At 37.7% G+C, this 27,008-nt stretch overlaps 4 protein-coding genes across 8 annotated transcripts in view; all 4 read right to left on the reverse strand.

Annotated features, from left to right (window-relative positions):
- The window catches only part of LOC104876922 (olfactory receptor 7D4), a 2,363-nt gene extending 1,782 nt beyond the window's left edge, over nt 1-581 (reverse strand). The window contains exon 1 of the mRNA XM_010645161.3: nt 551-581. The gene's annotated coding sequence lies outside the window, so the exon portion shown is untranslated. The remainder of the gene's footprint in view (nt 1-550) is intronic.
- Nucleotides 1-27,008, reverse strand: part of LOC104860580 (olfactory receptor 7D4) — a 152,991-nt gene that overhangs the window by 77,132 nt on the left and 48,851 nt on the right. The gene's annotated exons all lie outside the window — the stretch shown is intronic.
- The window catches only part of LOC104876923 (olfactory receptor 7D4), an 86,728-nt gene that overhangs the window by 17,131 nt on the left and 42,589 nt on the right, over nt 1-27,008 (reverse strand). Inside the window, exon 1 of one of the 3 annotated variants that reach the window (XM_033759835.1) lies at nt 17,647-17,697. The exons of 1 other annotated variant lie outside the window; for it this stretch is intronic. The gene's annotated coding sequence lies outside the window, so the exon portion shown is untranslated. Of the gene's footprint in view, nt 1-550; nt 629-17,646; nt 17,698-27,008 lie in introns of those variants that run through there. One more of the 3 variants, XM_033759834.1, reaches the window with a different exon arrangement.
- Nucleotides 15,853-16,805, reverse strand: LOC104876921 (olfactory receptor 7D4). Its single transcript, XM_010645160.1, has one exon. The coding sequence runs from the start codon at nt 16,798-16,800 to the stop codon at nt 15,853-15,855; it is 948 nt and encodes a 315-aa protein (XP_010643462.1). The 5' UTR covers nt 16,801-16,805.

Consider the following 27,008-nt stretch of genomic DNA (forward strand, 5'->3'; position numbering starts at 1 on the left):
ATGTAGAGTATCATATCATCAGCAAATAATGATAGTTTAACTTCTTCCTTTCCTATCTTTATTGCTTTAATTTCTTTCTCTTGTCTAATTGCTGTGGCTAATGTTTCCAGAACTATATTGAAGAGAAGTGGCGATAGTGGGCATCCTTGTCTTGTTCCTGATTTTTAAGTCAGGCTACCTTTAGTCTTTGTGGTGTTACTTCATAAATTTGTGAAAGTTAACACTCCCTCATTTTTCAAAAACGTTTTATTATTACTATTATTATATTTCTGAGCATTAAAATGCCTTGTGTACAGTAGAATCTCAATAAGTATTTTTTGTTGACATTAATATTAGGAAGATTAAACTCTCCATTTATAATAATTGTTTGGATACCTAAATTTCCCAAGGTGCTGTACAAAACTGTTATTTAAAAATTGGATTCTTGAGTCAAACTTTCTTTAATACACTGTTATTTCATCAATATACCACACATCTGTGTGATCCTGAAAAAATAATTTCAACTTTGAACATGTGATTCCCTTCCACAGTATTCGTCATGGATACTCACCATGAGGTCGGATTGGATGAAGGAATTAAGTGGCCTGTGTATGACTGTTCTCCTTGGGTAGAGTTGCGAGTGTTTCATACTCGTGAGCTTCTGTTCTGAACATCACAATAAAGCTGTCCTGCGTGGGTATCGGTTATCAATATGCCACTTAACTGGGGCAGCCACTGAGGATGAAATTCAACATAAATACAACAGGTGTGTTACCTCTCGTAAATGTCAAGGAGCACTTTTAATGTATGAAAGAGACTCTACAGAAAATTTGATCTCCTAAGAATAGTAATTTCCAGCTTATTGGTGAAAGATTTTGAATTGCAGGAAAAAAGAAGAGAGTGCGAAGAGCACAATGTGATTCAGCAGAAAATAAAGTACCTAGCAAATACAGAAAATTCACCTTTGTAGACTACATAAACTTTGGGCCATTTTAGAGTTATTATTCACAGTAAGGGGAAACTAGCCACTTCCTCCTTTGCTCTTAGTCCACCCACCTCCTTGAGCAGCACTGAGTCCTTCCACCTGCTGCACTTGCAGATATTCTCTCTCCAGGATCTCCCTAAAAAGTCCGTTGGGATTTTGCAGAGCTGGGTCCACACTTGCAGGCGAGGAGCAACAAGGCGTGTTTAAAATTCCTAGCATCTCAACTGCTGAATTCTCAAGAGTTCCTCATTACATAAATTGTTCCATTTTCTTCCTGCTTTCCAAATAATCAGCTCCTCTGAGGTGCAGAGAAGGTAACAGAGTAAAAACTTCTAGGTAAATTTCACATCTATGTAGGGAGCAATAAAATAAAATGGTATTATTCCCTCCAGAGGGAGACAGTTTTTTTTCTTTTATTTGATTTCAATGTCACAAGCTATTCCCAAAGGAAAGTAATTTCTACAGGGTAACAAACCTAACAATAACTCTGTGTAGAGCCTCCCTTAAAGAATCTTTGAAAGTTTGCAGATCACTTGCTGTCCACAATGTTAGTTTCTTAAGCATGTGTCAAGGTAGATAGTGAATTACTTGGCATTTAATCTCTGTAGTTGTAATACTTTTAGAAACAGAGATAAGTGGTATATACATGGGATATATATATACACCTGCAATATGATGAAATGTTTTCTGTTGTTTATTTTCCAATTTTTATTGATTGAGTTTTATTTCTTTAATTTTTAAGGGATGCAGAATAACTAAGGAGGACAAAGATTCTCTGTGAGGTGACAGAAACATTCTAAGATTGCCATGAGGATTGTACACATCTATGAATATCCTGCAAACCATTGAATTGTGCACTTGAAATGGATGAATTTCCTCACAAGAGAAGCATATGCTAATAAAACTGTTTAAGGGAAACTAAATTCAAATACATCAGAAAATTTATTTTCTTGTGGTTCAAGCAGTAGCAATAGTATTTAAAATAATGCATTACTATTGTTTAATGTTATATAGAGGTGATTTCATTTCTCCTAAGAAAATGAAAACATTTGGAAGTGATTATAGGGGTGGTGTGTGTGTGAGTGTGTGTGTGTGTTTGTCTGTATGGCTGTGTTTCATCAAGGAACCAACCCAGGCCTCACAAATATTAGGTAAGTGCTCTGCCACTGAGCTGTACCCCATCCCTCGGTGGCTTCTTGATTGTGGTTAGGAAAGCACCTGTACACTTCAGTTCTGCCTACTTACAGTGTATAGTACCAGGGAATTCATCAATCCTCCACATCCATACACAGAGGCTAAAGAACATGTTCACCACAAGGTAAACATCAATATAACATTCATTTTATGGAGTCAGAGTACACCTCAGTGGTAGAGTTTGCGTAGCATGTACAAGGCCCTGGGTTCCATCCCAAGCAGTGCAATAATTAATTAATTTCAAGATTTTTTCGTTTCTCACTTTGAATCTTACAGAAGGTAAGATATTTTATTGAAAATAGGTGCTCAGTAAGATGAGGTGAAATTTGTCATAAACTCTACTGCTTGTGTTAAATAAATAAATTTTTATATTCTATGTGTGTGTATATACACAATGGCATTCCATCCATTCAACAAGTTATTTTCTAGAAATTTTGTTCCGCTCTGTGGATCCAAATGGGAAACAGAGAAGGTATTTCATTCCTGCGTAAATATTCCTCATATTTCATTCAATGAATTTTTATGAAAGTAGTAGAGACGACTGTTAGACATAAAATTTGAGTGTGGGTTTCAGGTGTGCATCATTGCTAGAATTGCGTAGCAGACGTCCAATGCTCAGTTCCACCCCCAGCACAGTAGTAACAGTAATAAGAGACAGGCGATGATGAGAGATGAGAGGGGGAGAGAGAGAGAGAGAAAGGGTGGGGGGAGACAGAGAGAGAGTCAGAGAGAGACACACGAAAGGAGATGGGACTTTTACAGAAAATCAAGGGAATAAGAGGGGATAGACATCCGACGGGGAATGTTACACGCATGTACAAAAAAGCCAAAATTAAACCCATTAATGTGTACAGGTAACGTGCATGATTAACAATAAGACTAAAGAAACCCACTCCTTCAGTTCATCCTCTCTGCAGAAACTCACTCACACCCTCCGCATTTACTAAGACACTGAAAGAGAAGAGCTCAGAGTCATTCGAGTATTGTACGCTAGAATCCAGAAATCTTTAATTTTTCAGCTACAGCTTCAAACTACAAAGATTTGGGATCAAAAAGTACTAGGACAAACTCATTTTATAAAATTGTTCTTGAGGAATGATTTTCCTTTAGAAAGAGTGACATGGCTTGAGTAGAATTTGTGACCCTTGAAGGTCTCTGCAATTGAAGGCTTGGTCTGTAGGGAAGTGATACTGAGAAGTGCTAGGGAGTTATTGAGAGATGGGCATGTGCTTGGATCACTGGGTTCCTAACATCAGAAGGGGTGTGGGTCTCAGGATCCTTTTCTCTCTCCTCTTTCTTCACCCCTCTCCTCTCCTCTATTCTCCTCTCCTCCTCTGTCTCGCTCTCCTTGGTGATATACTTCTTTACCCACACATAACACTAAAAAAAGATGACACTTTCATGCTATGACCTATCATCATGGTATTTAACCTCCAAAACAAGAAATCCCATATATATGATACATTTATATTACATTGAATATATTTATATCATATATAATAGATATATTTCTATTATACATATTTTCCCCAAATAAAATAATTTTATGCATCTCAAATATATACAAATACAGAAGAAAACAGGGTTCCTACTTTATGAATGACAGAGTCTCAAAAGAAGTTTCATGTAGCATTTGTCTCCATCGCCATTCTGCCTTCTGCCATGTGAAGACACAGCATTCTTTCCTGCCAGAGGACACACCCTGCAGCAAATACACCTGCCAGGGCCTTCTTCTTCTTCTTGGAATTTGCAGTCTCCAGAGCTAAGAGAAGTGATTTTGTGGTCCTATAAACTATTCAGTCTCATGCATTTTGTATAACAGCATGAAACAAATTAAGACACCATCTGGGATCAATCTAACCTAAGAATCAAATGATCTCTACACTGAAAATTACAACACTTTGAAAAAAGAAATTGAAGAGGATGTTAAAAAGTGGAAAGATATCCCCTGATTCTGGATAGGAAGAATCAACATAGTGAAAACGGCCATAGTACCAAAACTTCTCTATACATTCAATGCAATGCCACTTGAAATTCCAACACTATATTTCATAGAACTAGAAAAAAGAATTCCAAAATTCATTTCGAACCATAAGAGACCTAGAATAGTAAAAGCCATTTTAGGCAACAGAGACATGGCAGCGGGTATAACAATTCCCAATTTGAAACTATACTACAAAGCCAATGTGATAAAAAGAGCATGGTACTGGCAAAGAAACAGGCCTGAGGAACAGACTGGAAGACACAAAAACAAACCCAGATGTACTCAGCTACCTCATCTTTGATAAAGGAGCTGACCATCCTCAGTGGAGGAAAGATAGCATCTTTAATAAATGGTGTTGCAAAAACTGTATTTCAACCTGCCACAGATTAAAACTAGACCCTTATCTTTCATCATGCACTCAATTAAAATGCAAATGGATTAAAGATCTAAATATTAAAACAAAAATTAAACTTGCTTGAAGGTAAGTTAGGCAGAACTCTGGAAGACATTGGCATAGGAAAAGACTTTATGAACAAATCCTCAGTAGCATGGGAACTAGCAGATAGAATCAACCACTGCAATCTCATTTCATTTAAAAGCTTCTGTACTTCAAAAGAAACCATCAGCAGAACTAAGAGACAATCTGCAATTCGGGAAAAAATTTTCCCATCTGTTCCTCAGACAAAGGACTATTATCAAGAATATATAAAGAAATCAAAACAATCAGCCCCCCAAATATAAAGACCCGATACAAAATGGGCATCTGAAATGAACAGGCATTTCTCAGACAAAGAAGTAAAAGGAGCAAGTAAATATATGAAAAAATGTTCCACATCACTGGTCATTCGAGAGATGCAGATGAAAACAACACTGAGATTCCACCTCACCCCACAAAGAATGGCTGCTATCAAAAAACACACAATAACAAATGTTGGCGGGGCTGTGGGGAGAAAGGAACCCTTCTCCATTGTTGGTGGGAGTGCAGACTAGTGCAACCACTATGGAAATCAATATGGAGAAACCTCAAGGAGCTTGGACTCGAGGTTCCATTTGACCCAGCCATCCCTCTGCTTGGTATCTTTCCAAAAGAACTAAAAGAATCATATCACAGTGAAGTATGTGCACCCATGTTTATAGCGGCACAGTTTGTAATAGCTAAAACTTGGAAACAGCCTATTAGCACATCCGTTGGAAACAGGATATAGAAGATGTGGTGTTTCTATAAAATGGAATATTATTCAGTGATAAAGAATGAGACAATAGATTCATTCATAGGAAAATGGATACATACTCAAGATGTACTCCTAAGTGAAATGAATAAGGCACATATGTGTAAAAACTGAATAGTTTCTCTGGTGTGAATAATGTGCAATAATAGCCATGATCCTAATAAGATTACTGACTGAGAAATTGAAAGGGGCTAAAGGTGTAGGGAAGGTGGGCCGGGTAGGGGAAGGGTAAAATGGGAAAAGAAAAAAATGTGAGATAATGAAAAGATGGAACTAAAGTGGTTGTAGACAGGGAGGGGAGGAGGGGGTGAAGGGAGGGCAGGGACGAGGGGAAAAAACGAGAACCAAGACTTGTCATGTAGAGGTACAAGATCCCTACAATGAATGTAACTGTATTGTATCCCGAAAATGTACCAATAAACTCAATTAAAGGTGGGAAAAAAGACACCCTCTGGGAATGTAGCTCAGTTGTAGAGTACTTCCCTAGCATGCATGAGGCCAGAAGTTCAATTCCTAACAACACACACACACACACACACACACACACACACGACACTATGATATGTGTTTATGTGTATATATGCATATGTGTATGTGGTGGATTATTTAATGAGAAGTTTGCATGGGAACACCCAACTGAACTGAGTCCATGTGCTGTGGGTGTGGAAGACCCAACTGAGGAATGTCATCCATGGCATCAATGGACAATAGGAGTGCAAGATTGCATACTGCCTATTTCAACAGAAAAGATTTATTATGACTGATTTCCCTGAGACAAACTTGGATGATGTTCCTGGTGTCAGAGGATCTCAGGTCCCCACTTTCGCTGAGATGGTTGTTGTTTTCTTTACAGAAGGTCTCGTCTTCACCATTGTCTTCAGTCTCACTTCCTGACTCCGGTGAAGATTGCTCATCCTGGTAGCAGAAAACCTTTACTGTGCTGGTGCAGACTCCTACCATTGGCCCTTGGATATTTGGAGAGCAGATCTTTTATATGGATTTGTACAAAACATTGTTGTGGCCTCATTTTTCTGCCTGACCTGTGTGCACATTTCCTTGGGATCTAGGCCCTTAGCTGGATGGATGCTTTTGGTCTCTAGTTCAAGGACAGAGTACCTCCACTATTTTCCATTTGAGTCTATCTCTATATCTACCTATCATCTATCTATCTATGTATCTATCTATCTATCTTTTTGTATATCTATTCCCTAGCAAACTTTGTCTACAATGGTATATTTACATATTAATATGAAATGGAATTACAATTCTCATGAAAGAATGGGAAGATTGCAAATGAAAGAAAGGGAAATATCAACATTTTTCTTAGCACAGTAGTGAAACTCATTGGGTAGAAATGCATTCAACGTCCAAGACACAGAATTTGTCATTGCTAGAGTATAGCTGCATTGCTCTAATATCCATACAAGGTTATGGATCAAACAAACAAATATGCATTTCCCTTGTAGACTATCTACCAACTTGGGCAACTGGACGAAGAGACTCCTTCATGAATAAGATCAAACTACTAGTCAATTTTGATGTTCTAAAATATCCACATAAACATATATCTCCACAATGCCAAATGAATGGAAGAATGAATATTATTATTATACAGATTATTTTGTCATATTTTAGGACAATGTATGTAACACACTTTGATCTTTCCACCCTTATGATTTGCCTTGCTCTTCTCTCCCCTAACATTGTTTCTTTTCCAGCCTCTAATACTCCTTGTCTAGTTCTCTGTCACCTCTTTCCTTCTTTCTTAATATTTGTTTTTTACATATGAAAGAAAACAATATATTTTACTTTTTGCTGATAACGATAACCTCATTTATTTTTTTGCACATGAACATGATTCTACTTCTTCTTTATTGCTGAATAACACTCCACTGTGTACAGACCTCTTTTTTTTCATTGTCCGTTCATTCATTGATGCATAACTTGGGTGATTGCATCGCTCAGTTTCTGTGAACAGGGCTTGGTGGCAAATGGATATGCAGATAGTTCTGTAGAATGTTGATTTTAAATATTTGAAGATACACTGACAAGTAGAACAGGTAGATTAACTATTCTCTCTATTTTTAGGTTTTTTTTCTTCAGGAATATTTATATTGTTTTCCATTTTGGCTTTACATATTTATATTCCTACTAACTATTTGGAAGAATTCCTTTCTGCTCTCATCTTCCCTGATATTTATTCCTGTATTTTATAATGAATGTCCTTCTGTCCATGTATCTGGTCACAGTGCTTGTAAACTGCTCATCATCCTGGTTGTCATCTCTGACTGCCACCTCCACAACCTGTGTGCTTCTTCCTGTGCAACCTGCCCCTTTCTGACATTGGCTTTAGCAACACTACAGTCCCCAAGATGCTGATGAACATCCACACACATAGCAAATCCAGCACCAGTGTGGGCTGCCTAACACAGGCATCCTTTTTCGCTCTTCTTGGATGTTTGGACAGCTTGCTGCTGGCAGTGATGGCCTATGACTGCTTGGTGAATATCTGCCACCCTTTGCATTACCCAGCCATCATGAGCCACCACCTCTGTGGTTGTCAGGCCTGGTGTCATTTTCCTTCAGTCTTTTGGATACCCAGGTGCACTGCATAATGATGTCACATTTGCATTGCACTCAGGTGTAGAAATAACTCATTCCTTTCGTGACCTTCCTCGGCTTCTCAAACTTGCCTGTTCTGACACCTCCACTAATAATACAGTCATGCCTCTTCTTGGCATCATGTTCAATTTTGTTTCCCTGGAGGAGGTCTTCTCTTACTATAAAACTGTTTCCTCCCTTCTGAGAATCTCATTGTTGGGTGGCGGGTATAAAGTCTTCTTTACCTGTGGCTCTCACCTGATGGCTTGCTGAGAGTAATTGACTTCGATGTACACACTGCTGACCACATAGTCTATTGCAACAGCACAGAAACAACCTAAAGGAGGCCATTTATTTTAATTTTAATTTTTGAATTGTTTCAAAACTATTTTCTCTTATTTATAATTTTTTATGTTTTAATTACAGTCCTACTCCCTTCTCATTCCCCCCATTGCTATTCATCTTTCCTCCTTTTTATTCATGGTTTTTACCTAATTTGGATTTTTTTTCTTTTTCTTTTCTTCTCCGATTTTCCCTCAATAACTATCATGAATTTTGTAGGGAAATGAATACAGTTTCTAGCTTCCCTATTGCTGGTAGTTTGCTCAGTTCTTGTTTTTTTTTTTTTTTCTTTCATTCTGTATTTTCTACCTGTCTTCAACTGTTTCCCAAAGTTTGCATATTCTTCCTGTGTCCTCTCGCCACTTTTCTAACCTTCCCCTGTCCTTCCACCTATCTATCCCTACCGCCCAAATCTTTCTAAGTCATCATCCTAAAAGGTGAAGTCGCTATATATTGAAGAGTTTATTCACTATAAACATATTTTGGGCTGGTCCTCTATTTTGACTTAATTCACACGGCGGCTAAAGGTGATGGATTAATAAACAATACAATTGTCATTTTCTAAAATGTGCTTAATGCTATTTTTGTTACTGATTGTATACCTTGGGCTACGGTGTTTTTATTGAGCTAATCAGTTGTTCCTGGTATCCAGGAAACAAGATTTTCCATAACTCTTTAGAGACTCACAACCTAAAGACAAGTGACATCTGGAAGACACCTCTAAGAAGCAACCATTCCATAAGGATTTTAAATACAAGCAACAAGGTACAATTAGTAATATTGAAGTATCAACTTAGGAAGTAAACCAAAAACAGTAACGCCAGCAAAAATACAAATGAGAAGTAACCTAAGCAAAACCCAATTTACAGCTCACCAAAGGCAAATTCTGGGGAAATCATAGTTGGAAAATTTGATGATTAACCCTGTGGTCACACTGAACTATTTACACAGGAAGTAACAAAACAGATTAATGAGCATCGAAAAATTTTCAAAAGATAAACAATATCCAAGATAGCTACAGAGATGGTGAGCACAATTGAAAGACTCAATTAAAGACTAGAACAGAAACAAATAAAAAAAAGCTGAGCTCAGGACCATGATGGAAGTCATGTATGCCCATAATAGGAAAGAAATGGAAACCAAGAATGCCCAATATGGGAAAGAAATGGAATCCATGAAAGATATTCAAATACATATCCAGGAAGTTAAAAATTGTATTGAAAGTATTCACACAATGAGCTGATGTGAAGACAAATTATCAGATAAAGAATACAGGATTAGACTGGGGATTTAGCTCAGTGGTTCTGCTGCCTGCCTTGCATGCAAAATACCCCAAGTTAAATCCCTGGTCCAAAAAATACAACAAAGCAGGATTGTGTGGTTCATGACAATGAAAAGAGAGATCTCTTTAAAAAGGGACAACGAGCAGCTCCTATACGCCTCAAAGTAGAATAACATAAGACTTATAGGAGTCCAAAAAAAGGAGGAGAAAGTACAAATGACATGAAAAGCTGTTCACAGAATTGAGGACAGAATACTTCCAAAACAAAGTAGAAGAATTTGACGTACAGAAATGTGAGGCATATAGAACTCCAACTCGCCATGACCAAAAATACATCTCCACCTAGACATATAATAGTTAAGATCCCAGAAGCCCAAAAGAAGAAGAAAATACTTCAAACAGTTAGAAAAAAGAAATGAATCACATACAAAGGAAAGCCCATCCGAATCACAGCAGACTTTTCAAAACAAACTCTCAAGTCAACACTTGAAAATATTCTAAACAATAGCCTATAAAAAGACAATAAAAAACACAACTCCATGAGGCCCAAGGGAGCAAATCCATCAGGTAAGGAAGAAATTAAAGGGAAAGGAGGGAAAATATAAGAGCCAATGTCAGAAAATGAACATGACAAGGATAGGTCAATACATATCAGTATTCACCATCAAGGTTGATGGCCTCAACTCATCAATGAAAAACAATAGACTGGAAAAATGGATAAAGAATAAAATCCAACAATAATTCCTAGAAAAATATGAATTACAAAGTTAAAGTAAGAAGATATAAAAATTCTAAACACCCAATTACAATCAGTGACATTGAAAACATACCTAAAAAATTACCAAAAGGAAAATCCCAAGCCTGCAGGCTTCACTACTGAATTAAACAAGACATTAAGAGAAGACCTATTTTACCACTCTCTAAATTTTTCAATGAAGTGGAAAAGGGAATCAGTACCTCCAAATTCATTCCTGGAAACAACTGTCATTTTGATTCCAAAAGCAGAGAAGACCCAACACCAAAACAAGAATGACAGTTCCACCTCCTTAATGAACACAGATGCAAAAATCCTCAATAAAATACTGGGAAACAGAACACAGAAGGTTATCAAGAACATTATACACCTTGACCATTTGGGTTTCATCCCAGGGATGCAAGTAAGGTTCAACATACATAAATTAATATATGTAATACACTATATTAATGGAGTGAAGAACAAAAATCATATGATCATCTCCATAGATGCAGCATTCAAGAAAATCCAACACCCATTCGTGATAAAAGCCCAAAAGAAAATTGGAATAGATGCTTTTATCTCAACCTGACAAAGGCTAGCTATGAAAAACCAACAGCAATCATCATACTATATCTGAAAACCTTCATGCTCAAATCTGGAACAAGACACAGATGTCCATTATCACCACTCCTGTTCAATATAGTTAAGGCAATATTAGCCAGAGAAGATAGAGAAGAGAAAGATTGGAAAGGAAGAAGTGAAACTGTCATTATTTACTGATTATGTGACACTTTACATAGAAGAACCAAACTACTCTGTTGGAAGACTTTTTCCTTAATTAACAGATTCAGTAGAGTAGCTGGAAACAACGTCAACACAAAAAAACAATAGCCTAACTGTACACAAATAAAAGACTGACTGAGAGTGAAATTAGGGAAACAGTTACTCACAATAGCATCCCAAGAAATGAAATCTCTAGGCATCAATCTAATGAAGGAAGCAAAAGCCCTCTACATTGAAAACTATAGCACTCTGTAAAGAGAGATCGAAGAGGATTTCAGGAAATGGAAAGACATGCCCTTCTCCTGGGTAGGAGGAATCAACATAGTGAAAATGGCCATACTACCCAAACTGCCATACAGATTCAATGCAATTCAGGTTGAAATTCCAACAGTATGTTTCACAGTACTACAGAAAATAGTCTAAAAATTCATTTGGAACCAGAAGAGATCTAGAACATCAAAAGAAATTTAAGGGAATAGAGACATGACAGGGCCTATCAAAATCCCAAACTTGAAAGTATTCTATTAAGTTACTATGATAAAAACAGGATGGCACTGACTGACCTGAGGATTAGTGGATGCAGAAAGAACTCGTGACATACTCAGCTACCTCATTCTTGACAAAGGAGACAACCATTCTTCCTGGAAGAAAGCCTGTTTAATGGATGGTGTTGAAAAACTGGATTTTGGGTTGAGGTTTTAGCTCAGCGGTTTGGTGGCCTGTTTTGCAAATACAAGGACCCGAGTTCCATTACCGGTACAAAAACAAACAAACAAACAAACAAACAAAAAACCAAAAAACCTGGATTTCCACCTGTGAAGGATTAAGAGTACACCCCGATTGTACTAAGTGTTAAACTAAAATTGAAGTGGATCAAAGATCTAATTAAAAAAACAGAAACATTAAACTTGCTGGAAGATAAGTTAGTAGAACCCTTGAAGATATTGTCACAGGAAAAGACTTTATGAAGAAAACGTCATTGGCATGGGAACTAGCACACAATATGAATAACCGGAAATCTCATCCAATTAAAAAGAAGAAACAACTCAAAATATGGGGAAAAAATTGACCAGCTCTTCCTTGGGCAAAGGTCTAGTTTATAGAAAGTATAAAGAATTTAAAAAACCCATACCTCCCAAATTTAAAGATCCAATTCAAAAAGGAGTATTTGAAATGAAAAGTCATATATCAGACAAAGTAGATATAGCAAAAAAACATTTGAAAAACATGGTCAACACCACCGTCATTCAAGAGATGCAGAAAAAGCACCACGGAGATTCCACCTCACTTCAGAAACAATCGCTTCTACCATGAATTCAACGCATAACAAATGCTGGCAGGGTTTTCAGAGGAGAGAAACCCTTCACCATTGTTGGAGCGAGTGCACATTGGTGTAACCCCGATGGCAATCAACGTTGAGATACCTTAAATAACTAGGGTTACAGGTTCCATTTTACCAATCTATTCCTCCGCTGGATATCTTCCCAAAATAATTAAAAGAATCATGCCACAGAGATATATGAACAACCATGTTTGTAGTAGCACAGTTCATAATAGTTAAATCTTGGAAACAGCCAAAATGTCCATTGACTGGAGATTGGATAAAGAAGATGTGTTTTTTTATTTATAAAATGGAGTACTAATCAACCATAAAGAAGGAGAAACTAAGGACATTTATAGATAAATGGATGCACATTGAAGTGATACTCTTAAGTGAAATAAATAGGACACACATGCCTAAATACTGAATGGCTTCTCTGTGTGAGATACTAAATGTATAATTAAGGATCAAACTGTATATTTCATAATGCAAAATAGGACAAAACAGTCTAAAGTGGTATGGGAAGGAGGAGGGATAGTGGAAAAGAAAGAAGGGATAAGAAATATTGAGGCCATAGTCTTAAATGAAATAAGTAGGACACACATGTAAATACTGGATAGTTTCTCTGGTGTGAAAAACTACAAGTGTAAATAAGATCCAGTTTGTATAATTGATGATATGAAAGAGGAAAAAAATGGGTAAAGGAATAGGGAAAGTAGGAGGGGTAAAGGAAAGTAAATAATGGAAAAGAAAAAATATGAGAAAAGGGAAAAAATGGAAACCAAGTCTTTTTAAATATGAAGGATGGTAAGGGTGAAGGGAAGGCAGGGGTACGGAAAAAAGAGGAAGCAAGAAACATCATGTAAAGATATAAAATCCCAATGACGAATGTGACTGCACTGTATACACAAAAAGTTCCAATAAACTTCATGAATAAAACGAGATTAGGGCAGCAAGATAAGAAACAAGTTTATCATTTCAGAGTGAATGAGTTAAGGTCCTTCCCTGTACCTGTGTGCCTGTATTTTATACTGCCCTCAGCAAATGCTGTCTTGCTTAGGGAGCACTGTGATTATGGCTTTCCCACACAGCCAGGAAGTCTGTACCTTTTACATACACCTCTCTTCCCGAGGCAAGGAATCCCCTGGACTCAGGACTATGGGGCCTGTAGCCTGGCCCCCACCAATCTATACATATTATGGCCGGTCTGTAACTAGCTATTGTGAAAAACACAGAAAGTGACAGATGCTGGTGAGGATGTGAGAAAAAGAAACCTTAAATGCTTTTTCTGTCAATGTAAATGAATGCAGCCATTATAAAACACAGTATGCAGGTTCTTCAAATATTTTAAAATAGGGCTGAAGGATTTGACTCAGCTGTTCAGTGGCCTGCCTTGCCAACGCAAGGACCTGAGTTCAATACTTGGTACCAAATAAAGAAAAAAAAATCTAAAATAGAACTACCCCAAGATCCAGCATGCATATTAATGTATTTCTATCTGAAGTATATGCTATCAGCAGGCCAACTTGTGTGCACATTCCCTTTATCATAGCAGCACCCTTCATAATAGTGAAGGATTGTCGTCAACTGTTATCAGATGAATAAAGAAATGTAACACACATACATAATCCAGACATAAGAAGAAGCGAACCCTGATATTTGTTAAAACATGGAAAAGCCCGCTTGACATCAGGAGAAGTGAAAGTAAAGGAGCCAGACAGAGGAAGGAAACACCACAGAAGTTCAAAAGTTATATATGGCTGGAATCTGAAAAGCAGAATTCATGGAATCTCATGAGAAACTGGGGCGTAGGTTTAGATAAGTTGGGGTCAAAGTGAGCAGTTCAGCTAAGACAGGAATAACTACAAGAGTTCTACTTTACAACATCATGAATATAGTTGATAAAAACAGGTTGTGTGCTTCAGAAAAATGGAAAGTTATCAAAAGGAATTGAGAAAATAGTTGCAAAATACAGATATATAAGTCAAATTTCCAAACTATGTAATGAACTGCTCCAAGTCAGAAGAAAAAGGACCATCTATGCGAATTGCTAAATGAGAAAAGGGTCAATGAGATAATATTCAGAATATATTTTTACTTCCAACAAGTACCTGAAAGAGTGCTCAATTCATCGTACAGAAATGCAATGAAAACATACTGAGAGCCCTTCAGAGCCAAAAATTGCACTTTCCACTTTAAAAATATTGCCAAGCATTAGCAAAGATGTGAACCTAACAGAAACTTTGTACAGTAGAATGTGAAAGAAATCCAGCTACAGTAAAAATGCTTTCGCAGTTGCCCAAAGAATTAAATTCGTCATCACTATATGACACAGCTCTCCGCCTGCTATCCATATGGCCCAAATAATCGAGAAGCAGTACACTCCTGTGCTGCTTAGCAGAGAGGAGCGGTTGTGAGAAAAGCACCACTAGGCAATGCTGTCATCATACAAAGTTTGCAGAGTGCATTTGTACATAAGGATCTGGCTCTGACCTCTCTCAGAAATCTAACGTTGTGGGGCCACTGTTATGTCCACACTCTGCCACTTAGCAAAACCCCATTGAAGTACATGACTGCATGCAAACAAATGAGCATGCACAACCACGGCTGTGGTAGTCACTCTATATGCAAGACGGAAATGGCTCAAATATGTATTGGTGCACTATTAGACAAAAAACTTGCAGTGTACATTTAAAGTAAAATATCATTCAGTCACACACAGGAAGGAAAAAAATGTTATGTGGTGAATATTAAGATGGAGAAAGGCAAGTATGAAAATGGGAGCAGAAAACAGAGGGTAGCATGTATGAGAAGGAAGAAAAGAGCAGAGGTCACAATGAATAAAACAATTTAATAGTGGAGTTCTGCGAATTGTGAATCCAATCGTTGTTGCTACAACAAGAGGGACAGCGAAGGTAGGAATGTGTGCGAATTCAGGTCACAGAGGTCATGAATGCCCGACTTAGATTCTCTCCTTCTTGCCCTAATAAACTCATAAAAATACAGTGAGGCACAGTCCTGGTATGGCTGTCACTCTGATGGTCTCCATTCCATTTCCTCCAGGCAATGCAAGAGCAAAATCAAAAGACAATGACAAATATTAATATTTAAACCCAGTAATACATTTTGAAGAAACCATGAAACCAGAAACCATGGGGGTAGGAAGTTTCTTCCTCAAGTTGAGGTAGGAAAATATATATGTAGCATATAACAAAGATGCGAACTTGGAACCTTATGGATTATTTATAATAAATGTTACAAGGTTACAAGGAAAGTTTAGGGAGTTACAAGGAAAGTACTGAGAGAATTATTGAAGAGAAATAAATATTCAAATACACTAATGCAAGGATTTGGGAATGAGGAGAGCAAGGTACATTTGAGTCATAGCATTTGCACAATGTCCATAACATATGAGTTCAGTGGTCAATCAGAGACGAGGCTGCTCTGCTGAGGAGTCTGCCCAGGGCCCCCTTCACATCCTTGTTCCTCAGGCTGTAGATGAAGGGGTTCAGCATGGGGGTCACCACCGTGTACAGCACAGAGGCGATCATGCTTGCCTGGGAAGAATGGGTCACAGCAGAGCTGAGGTAAACCCCAACTCCTGTCCCATAGAACAAGGACACCACGCACAGGTGAGACCCACAGGTGGAAAATGCTTTATACCTGCTGGTAATGGAGGACTTTCTCAGTAAGGAAGAGATAATCTGAGAGTAAGAGTAGAGGATCCCTGTGACAGGCGGTACACCCAGCAGTGTAGTAGCCACATATAGGAAGATGGCATTGACAAGGGTACTGGAGTTGGCTGCCTTGAGAACCTGAGTCACTTCACAGAAGAAATGGGGAATCTCAGTGACTGTGGAGAAAGCAAGATCCTTCATCAGTAGAATGTGGATCAGGGAAACCCAGGACGTGATGATCCAACAGAGCAGAACTAAAACACCACAGAACTGAGGGTTCATGATGACTGTGTATTTGAGTGGGTAGCAGATGGCCAGAAACCGGTCATAGGCCATCACAGTCAAAAGCAAATCATCCATTAGAACAAAATTATTTGAAAAGTATGCCTGAGTGAGGCATTCTACATAGGAGATGCCTTTGCTCTGTGCCTGGATGTTCAGCAGCATCTTTGGGATCGTGGTGGAGACAAAACAGATGTCCACAAAGGACAGGTTGGAGAGGAAGAAGGACATGGGGGTGTGGAGGTGGGAGTCAGAGCTGACGACCAGGATGATGAGCAAATTCCCAAGCACAGCAACCAGGTACATGGACAGGAACAGTCCAAAAAGAAGGGGCTGCCGTTCTGGATCTTCTGAAAGGCCCAGTAGGAGGAATTCTAAGAAATACGTATAGTTTGCTTCAGCCATGTGGCTGGTGCATATGCTGGGAAGGAAGAAAATGCAATCTTTAAGGACAGCCACCTGCCACCTCAAACACTTGTCACTTTACAGTAGGATTTATGGAAAGATGTTCTTCATTGTCTGGTAGACCCAGCCAGTGACCGTGATTCAATCAGCCAACACCTCATTTTTATTTTCAATATTTTATATAAAAAGTTATATATTTTTAAATGTGTATATCCTCAATATAATACACACATACACACATACACACACACACATATATATATATACATATATATATAATTATTCAGAACTTTTAAAGTGAGACAAAATCACTCTAGCAGCATTCTTGTATGAACCTATGAACATCGACGAATTTTTTCAGATGAACATTCCAAAACGTTTAAAGACATTTCATGTCTTTTTACAATCTTAATTTTTTATTTATTCTGGAAGTTGTATAATAGTGATTACATAGAAATTTTTAAGTCAGGCTTCCTTTAGTCTTTCTGGTGGCACTTTATAAATTTGTGAAAGTTAACACTCCCTCTTTTTTCAAAAAAATGTTTTATTATTACTATTATTATATTTTTGAGCATTAAAATGCCTTGTGTACATAGAATCTCAATAAGTATTTTTTGTTGTCATTAATATTATGAAGATTAAACTCTCCATTTATGATAATTGCTTTGATACCTAAATTTCCCAAGGTGCTGCACAAAGCTGCCATTTATAAATTGGATTCTTGAGTCAAACTTTTTTTAATACACTGTTCTTTCATCAATATACCACTCATCTGTGTGATCTTGAGAAAATAATTTCAACTCTGAATTGTGATTCCCTTCTACATTATTCGTCATGGATACTCACCATGAGGTCGGACTGGAGGATGGATTTAAGTGCCCTGTGTATGGCTGTTCTCCTTGGGTAGAGTTGCGAGTGTTTCATACTCGTGAGCTTCCGTTCTGAACATCACAATAAAGCAGTCCTGCGTGGGTATCGGTTATCAATACACCACTTAACTGGGGCAGCCACTGAGGATGATATTCAATATAAATACAACAGGTGTGTTACCTCTTGTAAATGCCATGGAGCACTTGTAATATATGAAAGAGACTCTTCAGAAAATTTGATCTACAAGGAATAGTAATGTCCAGCTTATTGGAGAAAGAATTTGAATTGCAGGGAAAAAGAAAAGAGTGCAAACAGCAAAATGTGATTCAGTAGAAAATAAAGTACCAAGCAAATACGGAAAATTCACCTTCATAGACTACATAAACATTGGGCCGTTTTAGAGTTATTGTTCACCGTAAGGGACAATACACACTTCCTCCTTTGCTCTTACTCCACCCGCCTCCTTGCGCAGCCCTGAATCTCTCCATTGGCTGCACTTGCAGATATCCTGTCTCCAGGATCTCACTAAAAAGTCTGTTGGGATTTTGCAGAGGCTGGGACAGCACTTATAGGTGAGGAGCAACAAGGCATGTCTAAAATTCCTAGCATCTCAACTACTTTATTCTCAAGAGTTCCTCATTAAATAAATTGTTCCATTTTCTTCCTGCTCTCCAAATAATCAGCTCCCCTAGGGTGCAGAGAAGATAACAGAGTAAAAATTTCTAAGTCAATTTCACATCTATGCAGGGAGCAATAAATGAAAATGGTATTATTCCCTCCAGAAGGAAACACTGTTTTTCTCTTTTATTTGATTTAAATGTCACAAGCTATTCCCAAAGGAAACATAATTTCTACGAGGCACCAAACCTAACAATAACTCTGTGTAGAGCCTCCCGTGAAGAATCTTTCAAAGTTTGCAGATCACTTGCTTTCCATAATGTTAGTTTCTTAAAAATGTGTCAAGGTAAATAGTGAAGGAATTGTGATTTTTATCACTGTAGTTGCAATACTTTTAAAAATGGGGCTATAAGGTATATATGTGGGATATGTATATACACCAACAATATGATGAAATATTTTCTGTTGTTTTTTGTTTTCCAATTTTTATTGATTTAGTTTTATTTCTTTAATTTTTTTAAGTATGGAGGATAAGTAAGGAGAGCAAAGATTCTCTGTGAGGTGACAGAAACATTCTAAGATTGCCATGAGGGCTCTACACGTCTACGAATATCCTGCAAACCATTGAAATGTGCACTTGTAATGGATGAATTGCCTCACAAGAGAAGCAAATGCCAATAAAAGTTTTAAGGGAAACTAAATTCAAAGACATCAGAAAATTTATTTTCTTGTATTTCAAGCAGTATCAATAGTATTTAAAATAATGCATTACTATTTTTTAAACTTATATAGAGGTGATTTCATTTCTCCTAAGAAAATTAAATCATTTGGAAGTGATTATCGGGGTGGGGTGTGTGGGTGTGTGTGTGTGTGTGTGTGTGTGTGTGCGCGTGCGTGTGTGTATGGCTGTGTTTTGTCAAGGATCCAACCCAGGCCTCACAAATATTAGGTAAGTGCGCTGCCACTGAGCTGTACCCTAACGCTGGGTGGCACTTCTTGATTGTTTTTAGGAAAGCACCTGTACACTTCAGCACTGCCTACTTACAGTGTATTAGCAGCAGGGAATTCATCAATCCTCCAAGTGCATACACAGAGGCTTAAGGAACATGCTTACCACAAGGTAATCATCAATATAAAGTTTGTTTAATGGAGTGAGAGTACACCTCAGTGGTAGAGTTTGCCTAGCATGTACAAAGTCCTGGGTTCCATCCTAAGCAGTCTAACAATTAATTAATTTCAAGATTGTTTCCTTTCTCACTTTGAATCTTACAGAAGGTAAGATATTTTATTGAAAATAGGTGATCAGTAAGATGAGGTGAAATTTATCATAAACTCTACTGCTTGTGTTAAATAAATAAATTTTTATTTTCTATGTGTGTGTATATACACAATGGCATTCCATCCATTCAACAAGTTATTTTCTAGAAATTTTGTTACTCTCTGTGGATCCAAATGGGGAACAGAAAAGGTATTTCATTCCTGCATAAATATTCCTCATATTCCATTCAATGAATTTTTATGAAAGTAATAGAGACGATTGTTAGACATAAAATTTGAGTGTGGGTTTCAGGTGTGCATCATTGCTAGAATTGCGTAGCAGACGTCCAATGCTCAGTTCCACCCCCAGCACAGTAGTAACAGTAATAAGAGACAGGCGATGATGAGAGATGAGAGGGGGAGAGAGAGAGAGAGAAAGGGTGGGGGGAGACAGAGAGAGAGTCAGAGAGAGACACACGAAAGGAGATGGGACTTTTACAGAAAATCAAGGGAATAAGAGGGGATAGAAATCCGACGGGGAATGTTATACACATGTACAAAAAAGCCAAAATTAAACCCATTAAAGTGTACAGCTAACGTGCATGATTAACAATAAGACTAAAGAAACCCACTCCCTCATTTCATCCTCCGTGCAGAAACTCACTCACATCCTCCGCATTTACTAAGACACTGAAAAAGAAGAGCTCAGTCATTCAAGTATCGTGCACTAGAATCCAGAAATCTTTCATTTTTCAGCTACAGCTTCAAACTACAAAGATTTGGGGTCAAAAAGTACTAGGACAAACTCATTTTATAAAATTGTTCTTGAAGAATGATTTTCCTTTAGAATGAGTAATATGGCTTCAGTGGAATTTGTGTCTCTTGAAGGCTCTCTGCAATTGAAGACTTGGTCTGTAGGGAGGTGATACTGAGAAGTGCTAGGGAGTTATGGAGAGATGGGCTTGTGCTTGGATCATTCAGTTCATACCATCAGAAGGGATGTGGGTCTCAGGATCCTTTTCTCTCTCCTCTTTCTTCTCCTCTCTCCTCTGTCTCTGTTTCTTATCTCTCTCTGTCTCTCTCCTTAGTGATATACTTCTTTACCCACACATACCTCTAAAAAATGTTGACACATTCTTGCTATGATCTATCACCATGGTATTTATCTTCCAAAACCAAAAAATCCCATATATATACATATATATATACATACACACATGTATATATATATATTATATATATGATACATTTATATTATATTGAATATTTTATATCATATATAATACATTTTTATTATACATATTTTCCCCCAAATAATTTTATGCATCTCAAATATATGCAAATACAGAAGAAAACAGGGTTCCTACTTTATGAATGACAGAGTCTCAAAAGAAGTTTCATGTAGCATTTGTCTCCATCGCCATTCTGCCTTCTGCCATGTGAAGACACAGCATTCTTTCCTGCCAGAGGACACACCCTGCAGCAAATACACCTGCCAGGGCCTTATTCTTGGAATTTGCAGTCTCCAGAGCTAAGAGAAGTGAATTTTAATTCCTATAAACTATTCAGGCTCATGCATTTTGTATAACAGCATAAAACAAATTAAGACACCATCTGGGATCAATCTAACATAAGAATCAAATGATCTCTATACTGAAAACTACAGCACTCTGAACAAAGAAATTGAAGAGGATATAAAAAATATGGAAAGATATCCCCTGCTCCTGGGTAGGAAGAATCAACATAGTGAAAATTACCATACTACCAAAACTTCTCTATACATTCAATGCAATGTCAATTGAAATTCCAACACTATATTTCACAGAACTAGAAAAAAGAATCCCAAAATTCATTTGGAACCATAAGAGACCTAGAATAGCAAAAGCCATTTTAGGCAACAGACACATGGCACTGGGTATGACAATTCCCAATTTGAAACTATAGTAGAAAGACACTGTGATAAAAAGAGCATTGTACTGGCAAAGAAACAGGCCTGAGGAACAGACTGGAAGACACAAAAACAAACCCCGATGTACTCACCTGCCTCATCTTTGACAAAGGAGCTGACCATCTTCAGTGGAGGAAAGATAGCCTCTTTAATAAATGGTGTTGGAAAAACTGTATTTCAACCTGCCACAGATTAAATCTAGACCCTTATGTTTCACCATGCACTAAATTAAAATCCAAATGGATTAAAGATCTAAATATTAAAACAGAAACATTAAACTTGCTGGAAGGTAAGTTAGGCAGAACTCTAGAAGACATTGGCATAGGAAAGACTTTATGAACAAATCCTCAGTAGCAAGGGAAACTAGCAGATAGAATCAACAACTGCCATCTTATCTCTTTAAAAAGCTTCTATACTTCAAAAGAAACCATCAAAAGAACTAAGAGACAATCTACAATGTGGGAAAAAAATTTTACCAGCTGTTCCTCAGACAAAGGACTATTATCAAATATATATAAAGAACTCATAACAATCAGCCCCCCGCAAATATAAAGACTGGATTCAAAAGTGGGTATCCAAAATGAGTAGACATTTCTCAGAAAAAGAAGTAGAATCAGCAAGTAAATATACGAAAAAATGTTCCACATCACTGATCATTTGAGAGATGCGGATGAAAACAACACTGAGATTCCACTTCACCCCACAGAGAATAGCTGCTATCAAGAAATCACACAATAACAAATGTTGGCAGGGTTGTAGAGAGAAAGGAACCCTTCTCCATTGTTCGTGGGAGTGCAGACTGGTACAACCACTATGGAAATCAAAATGGAGATACGTCAAGGAGCTTGGACTGGAGGTTCCATTTGACCCAGCCATCCCTCTGCTGGGTATCTGTCCAAAAGAATTAAAGAATCATGTCACAGAGAAGTATGTGCACCCATGTTTATAGAAGTACAGTTTGTAATAGCTAAAACTTGGAAACAGCCCATTTGCCCATCCATTGGAAACTCGATAAAGAAGATGTGGTTTTTCTATAAAATGGAATATTACTCAGCCATAATGAATGAGAAAATAGATTCATTCATAAGAAAATGGATACATATTGAAGATATACTCCTAAGTGAAATAAATAAGGCACACATGTGTAAATACCATGTAGTTTCTCTGGTGTTAATAAACTGTAATAGTACATAAGATCCTAATAAGATTACTGACATTGAGAAATGGGAACAAAGGAGCTAAAGGTGTAGGGAAGGTGGGACGGGTAGGGGAAGGCTATAAAGGGAAAAGAAAAAATGTGAGATAATGAAAAGATGGAACTAAAGTGGTTGTAGACAGGGAGGGGAGGAGGGGGTGAAGGGAAGGCAGGGACAAGGGGAAAAAACGAGAACCAAGACCTGTCATGTAGAGGTACAAGATCCCAACAATGAATGTAACTGTATAGTATCCCTAAAATGTACCAATAAACTCAATTAAAGCTGGGAAAAAAAAGACACCATCTGGGAATGTAGCTCAGTTGTAGAATACTTTCCTAGCATGCATGAGACCAGAAGTTCAATTCCAAACAACACACACACACACACACACACACACATGACACTATGACATGTGATTATGTGTATATATGCATATGTGTGTGTGGTGGATTAATTAATGAGCAGTTTGCATGGGAACACCAAACTGAACTGAGTCAGTGTGCTGTGGGTGTGGAAGACCCAACTGAGGAATGTCATCCATGGCATCAATGGACAATAGCAGTGCAAGATTGCATACTGCTTATTTCCAAAGAAAAGCTTTATTATGACTGACTTTCCTGAGACAAACTTGGATATTCCTGGTGTCAGAGGAACTCAGGTCCTCACTTTCACTGACTAGGTTGTTGTCCTCTTCAGAGAAGGTCTGGTCTTCACCATTGTCTTCAGTGTCACTTCCTGACTCCGGTGAAGATCGCTCATCCTGGTAGCAGAAAACCTTCACTGTGCTGGTGCAGACTTTCTAGTTTCTACCATTGGCGCTTGGAACATTGCAGAGCTGATCTTAGATATGGATCTGCACAAGACATTGTTGTGGCCTTAGTTTTCTGCCTGACCTGTTTGACATTCCCTTGGGATCTAGGCCCTTAGCTGGATGGATGCTTTCGGTGTCTAGTTCAAGGACAGAGCACATTCACTCTTTTTCATTTGACTCTATCTACCTATCATCTATCTATCTATGTATCTATCTATCTATCTATGTATCTATTCCTTTGCAAACTTTGTCTACAAAGGTATATTTACATATTAATATGAAATGGAATTACAATTCTCATGAAAGAATGGGAAGATTGTAAATGAATGAAAGGGAAATATCAACTTTTCTCTTAGCATAGTGGTAAAACTCATTGGGTAGAAATGCATTCAACGTTGCAGACACAGAATGTATAATCGCTAGAGTATAGCTGCATTGTTCTAACATCCCGACAATGTTATGGTTTTAACAAACAAACCGATTCATTTCCCTTGTAGAGTATCTACCAAGTTGGGCAACTGAGTGAAGAGACTCCTCCATGAATAAGATCAAAATACTAATCAATTTTGATCTTATAAAACATCCACATAAACATATATCTCCACAATGCCAAATAAAAAGGAGAATGATGCTTTTATTAATGAATATTATTATACAGATTATTTTGTCATATTTTTAGGACAATGTATATAACACACTTTGATCTTACCACCCTTATGATTTGCCTTGCTCTTCTCTCCCCTAACATTGTTCTTTTCTCAGCCTCTAATAGTCCTTGCCTAGTTCTCTGTCACCTCTTTCCTTCTGTTTTGTTAAAATTTGTTTGTTACATATGAAAGAAAACATGATGTTTTACTTTTGGCTTAACACAATAATCTCCAGTTGTATTTTCTTGCACAAAATACGATTCTAATTCTTTTTTATTGCTGAATAACATTCCACTGTGTACAGACCTCTTTTTTCATTGTCCGTTCATTTATTGATGGGTACTTGGGGTGATTCTATAGCTTAGTTTCTGTGAACAGGGCTTGATGGCCTATGGACATGCAGAGAGTTCTGAAGAATGCTGACTTTAAATTTTTGAAGATACACTGAGAAGTAGTACAGCTAGATTAACTATTCTCTCTATTTTTAGGTGTTTTTCTTCAGGAATCTTTATGTTGTTTTCCATTTTGGCTGTATACATTTATATCCCCACTAACTATTTGGAAGACTTCCTTTGTGCTCACGTTTTCCCTGACATTTATTCTTGTGTTATGAATGACAGTCCTTCTGTCCATGTATCTGGTCACAGTGCTCATAACCTGCTCATCATTCTGGTTGTCACCTCTGACTCCCAACTGAACAACCTTTGTGCTTCTTCCTGTGCAACCTGTTCTTTTCTGACATTGGCTTTAGCACCACTACAGTCCCCAAATGCTGGTGAACATCCACACACACAGCAAATCCAGCACCTGTGTGAGCTGCCTAACTCAGGCGTCCATTTTTGCTTTTCTTGGATGTTTGGACAGCTTGCTGCTGGCAGTGATGGCCTATGACTGCTGGGTGAATATCTGCCACCCTTTGCATTACCCAGCCATCATGAACCCCCACCTCTGTGGTTGTCGGTCCTGTTGTCCTTTTCCTTCAGTCTTTTGGATACCCAGGTGCACTGCATAATGATGTCACATTTACATTGTGCTCACCTGTAGAAATCCCTCATTTCTTTTGTGACTTTCCTCGGTTTCTCAAAATTGCCTCTTCTGACACCTCCACTAATAACACAGTCATGCTTCTTCTTGACATCCTGTTCAATTTTGTTCCCCTTGAAGGGGTCTTCTCTTAGTATAGAACTGTTTCCTCCCTTCTGAGAATCTCATTGTTCGGTGGCAGGTATAAAGTCTTCCTTACCTGTGGCTCTCACCTGATGGCTTACTGAGAGTAATTGACTTTGATGTACACACAGCTGACTACATAGTCTATTGTGACAGCACATAAACAACCTAAAGGAGACCATTTATTTTAATTTTAATTTGTTAATTGTTTCAAAATTATTATTCTCTTATTTGTAATTTATAATTTTTATTTATTTTTTTATTTATTAATTTTATTGAGTTTATTGGTACATTTTAGGGATACAGTACAGTTACATTCATTGTTGGGATCATGTACCTCTACGTGGCAAGTCTTGATTCTCATTTATTCCACTTACCTCTGCCCTCCCTTCACCCCCTCCTCCCCTCCCCATCTACAAACATTTTATTTTCATCTTTTCATTCTCTCACATTTTTTTCTTTTCCCTTTTTATTCTTCCCCTACCCATCACACCTTCTTTGTGCGCTCTCTCACACACACACACAAATGCGCGCACACACACACACACACACACACACACACTCTCTCTCTCTCTCTGTCTCTCTTTCTCTCTGTCACCCCATTCGTATTGATCTTTCTTCCATTTTGTTTGTGTTCTTGACCGAATTTGGATTTTTTTCTTCTCTCTTTTCCCCTCACTTAATTATGATTAATTTTATAGGGAAGTGAATACAGTTTCTAGCTGCCCTATTGCTGGTAGTTTGTTCTTTTTTTGTCTTTTTTCTTTCATTCTGTATTTTCTCCCTGTCTTCAACTGTTTCCCAAAGTTTACATGATCTTCCTGTATGCTCTGGCCACTTTTCTAACCTTTCCCTATCCGTCTACCTATCTATCCCTCCCTCCCCAGCTCTTTCTAAGTCATCTTCCTAAAAGGTGAAGTTGCCATATGTTGAAGAGTTTATTCACTATAAACATATTTTGGGCTGGTCCTCTATTTTGACTTAATTCACATGTCTAAAACTGATAGATCAATAGCCAATAGAATTGTCATTTTCTAAAATGTGCCTAATGCTATTGTTGCTACTGATCATATCACTTAGGCTAAGGGGTTGTTTTTGAGCCAATCAGTTTTTCTTCCTGGAATCCAGGAAACAAGATTGCCAATTACTCTTTAGAGACACAAAACCTAAAGACAAGGGACATCTGGAAGACACCTCTAAGAAGCAAGCATTCCCTAAGGGCTCTAAATACAAGCAACAAAGTAACATAAGCAATATTGAAGTATCAACCTAGGAAGTAACCCAAAAACAGAAACAACAGCAAAAATACAAATGAGAAGACACCTAAGAAACCCCAACATTCAGCTCACCAAAGGCAAATTCTAGGGAAATCAAGGTTGGAAAATTTGATAATTAACCATGTGGTCGCACTGAACTAATAACACAGGAAGTAACAAAACAGATTAATGAGGATCTAGAAAAATTCAAAAGATAAACAATTTACCAGATAGATACAGAGATGATGAGCACAATGAATAGACAGAATTACAGACTCTAGAACAGAAACAGATAAAAAAAAATAGCCAAGTTCATGACCATGATGGAAGTCATGAATGCCCATAATAGGAAAGAAATGGAAACCATGAATGCCCAACATGGGAAAGAAATGGAATCCATGAAACAGATTCAAATACATATCCAGGAGATTAAAAACT

The sequence above is a fragment of the Fukomys damarensis genome, unplaced genomic scaffold (genome assembly GCF_012274545.1).
Source record: "Fukomys damarensis isolate Sample0158 unplaced genomic scaffold, DMR_v1.0_HiC HiC_scaffold_37, whole genome shotgun sequence".
NCBI lineage: Eukaryota > Metazoa > Chordata > Mammalia > Rodentia > Bathyergidae > Fukomys > Fukomys damarensis.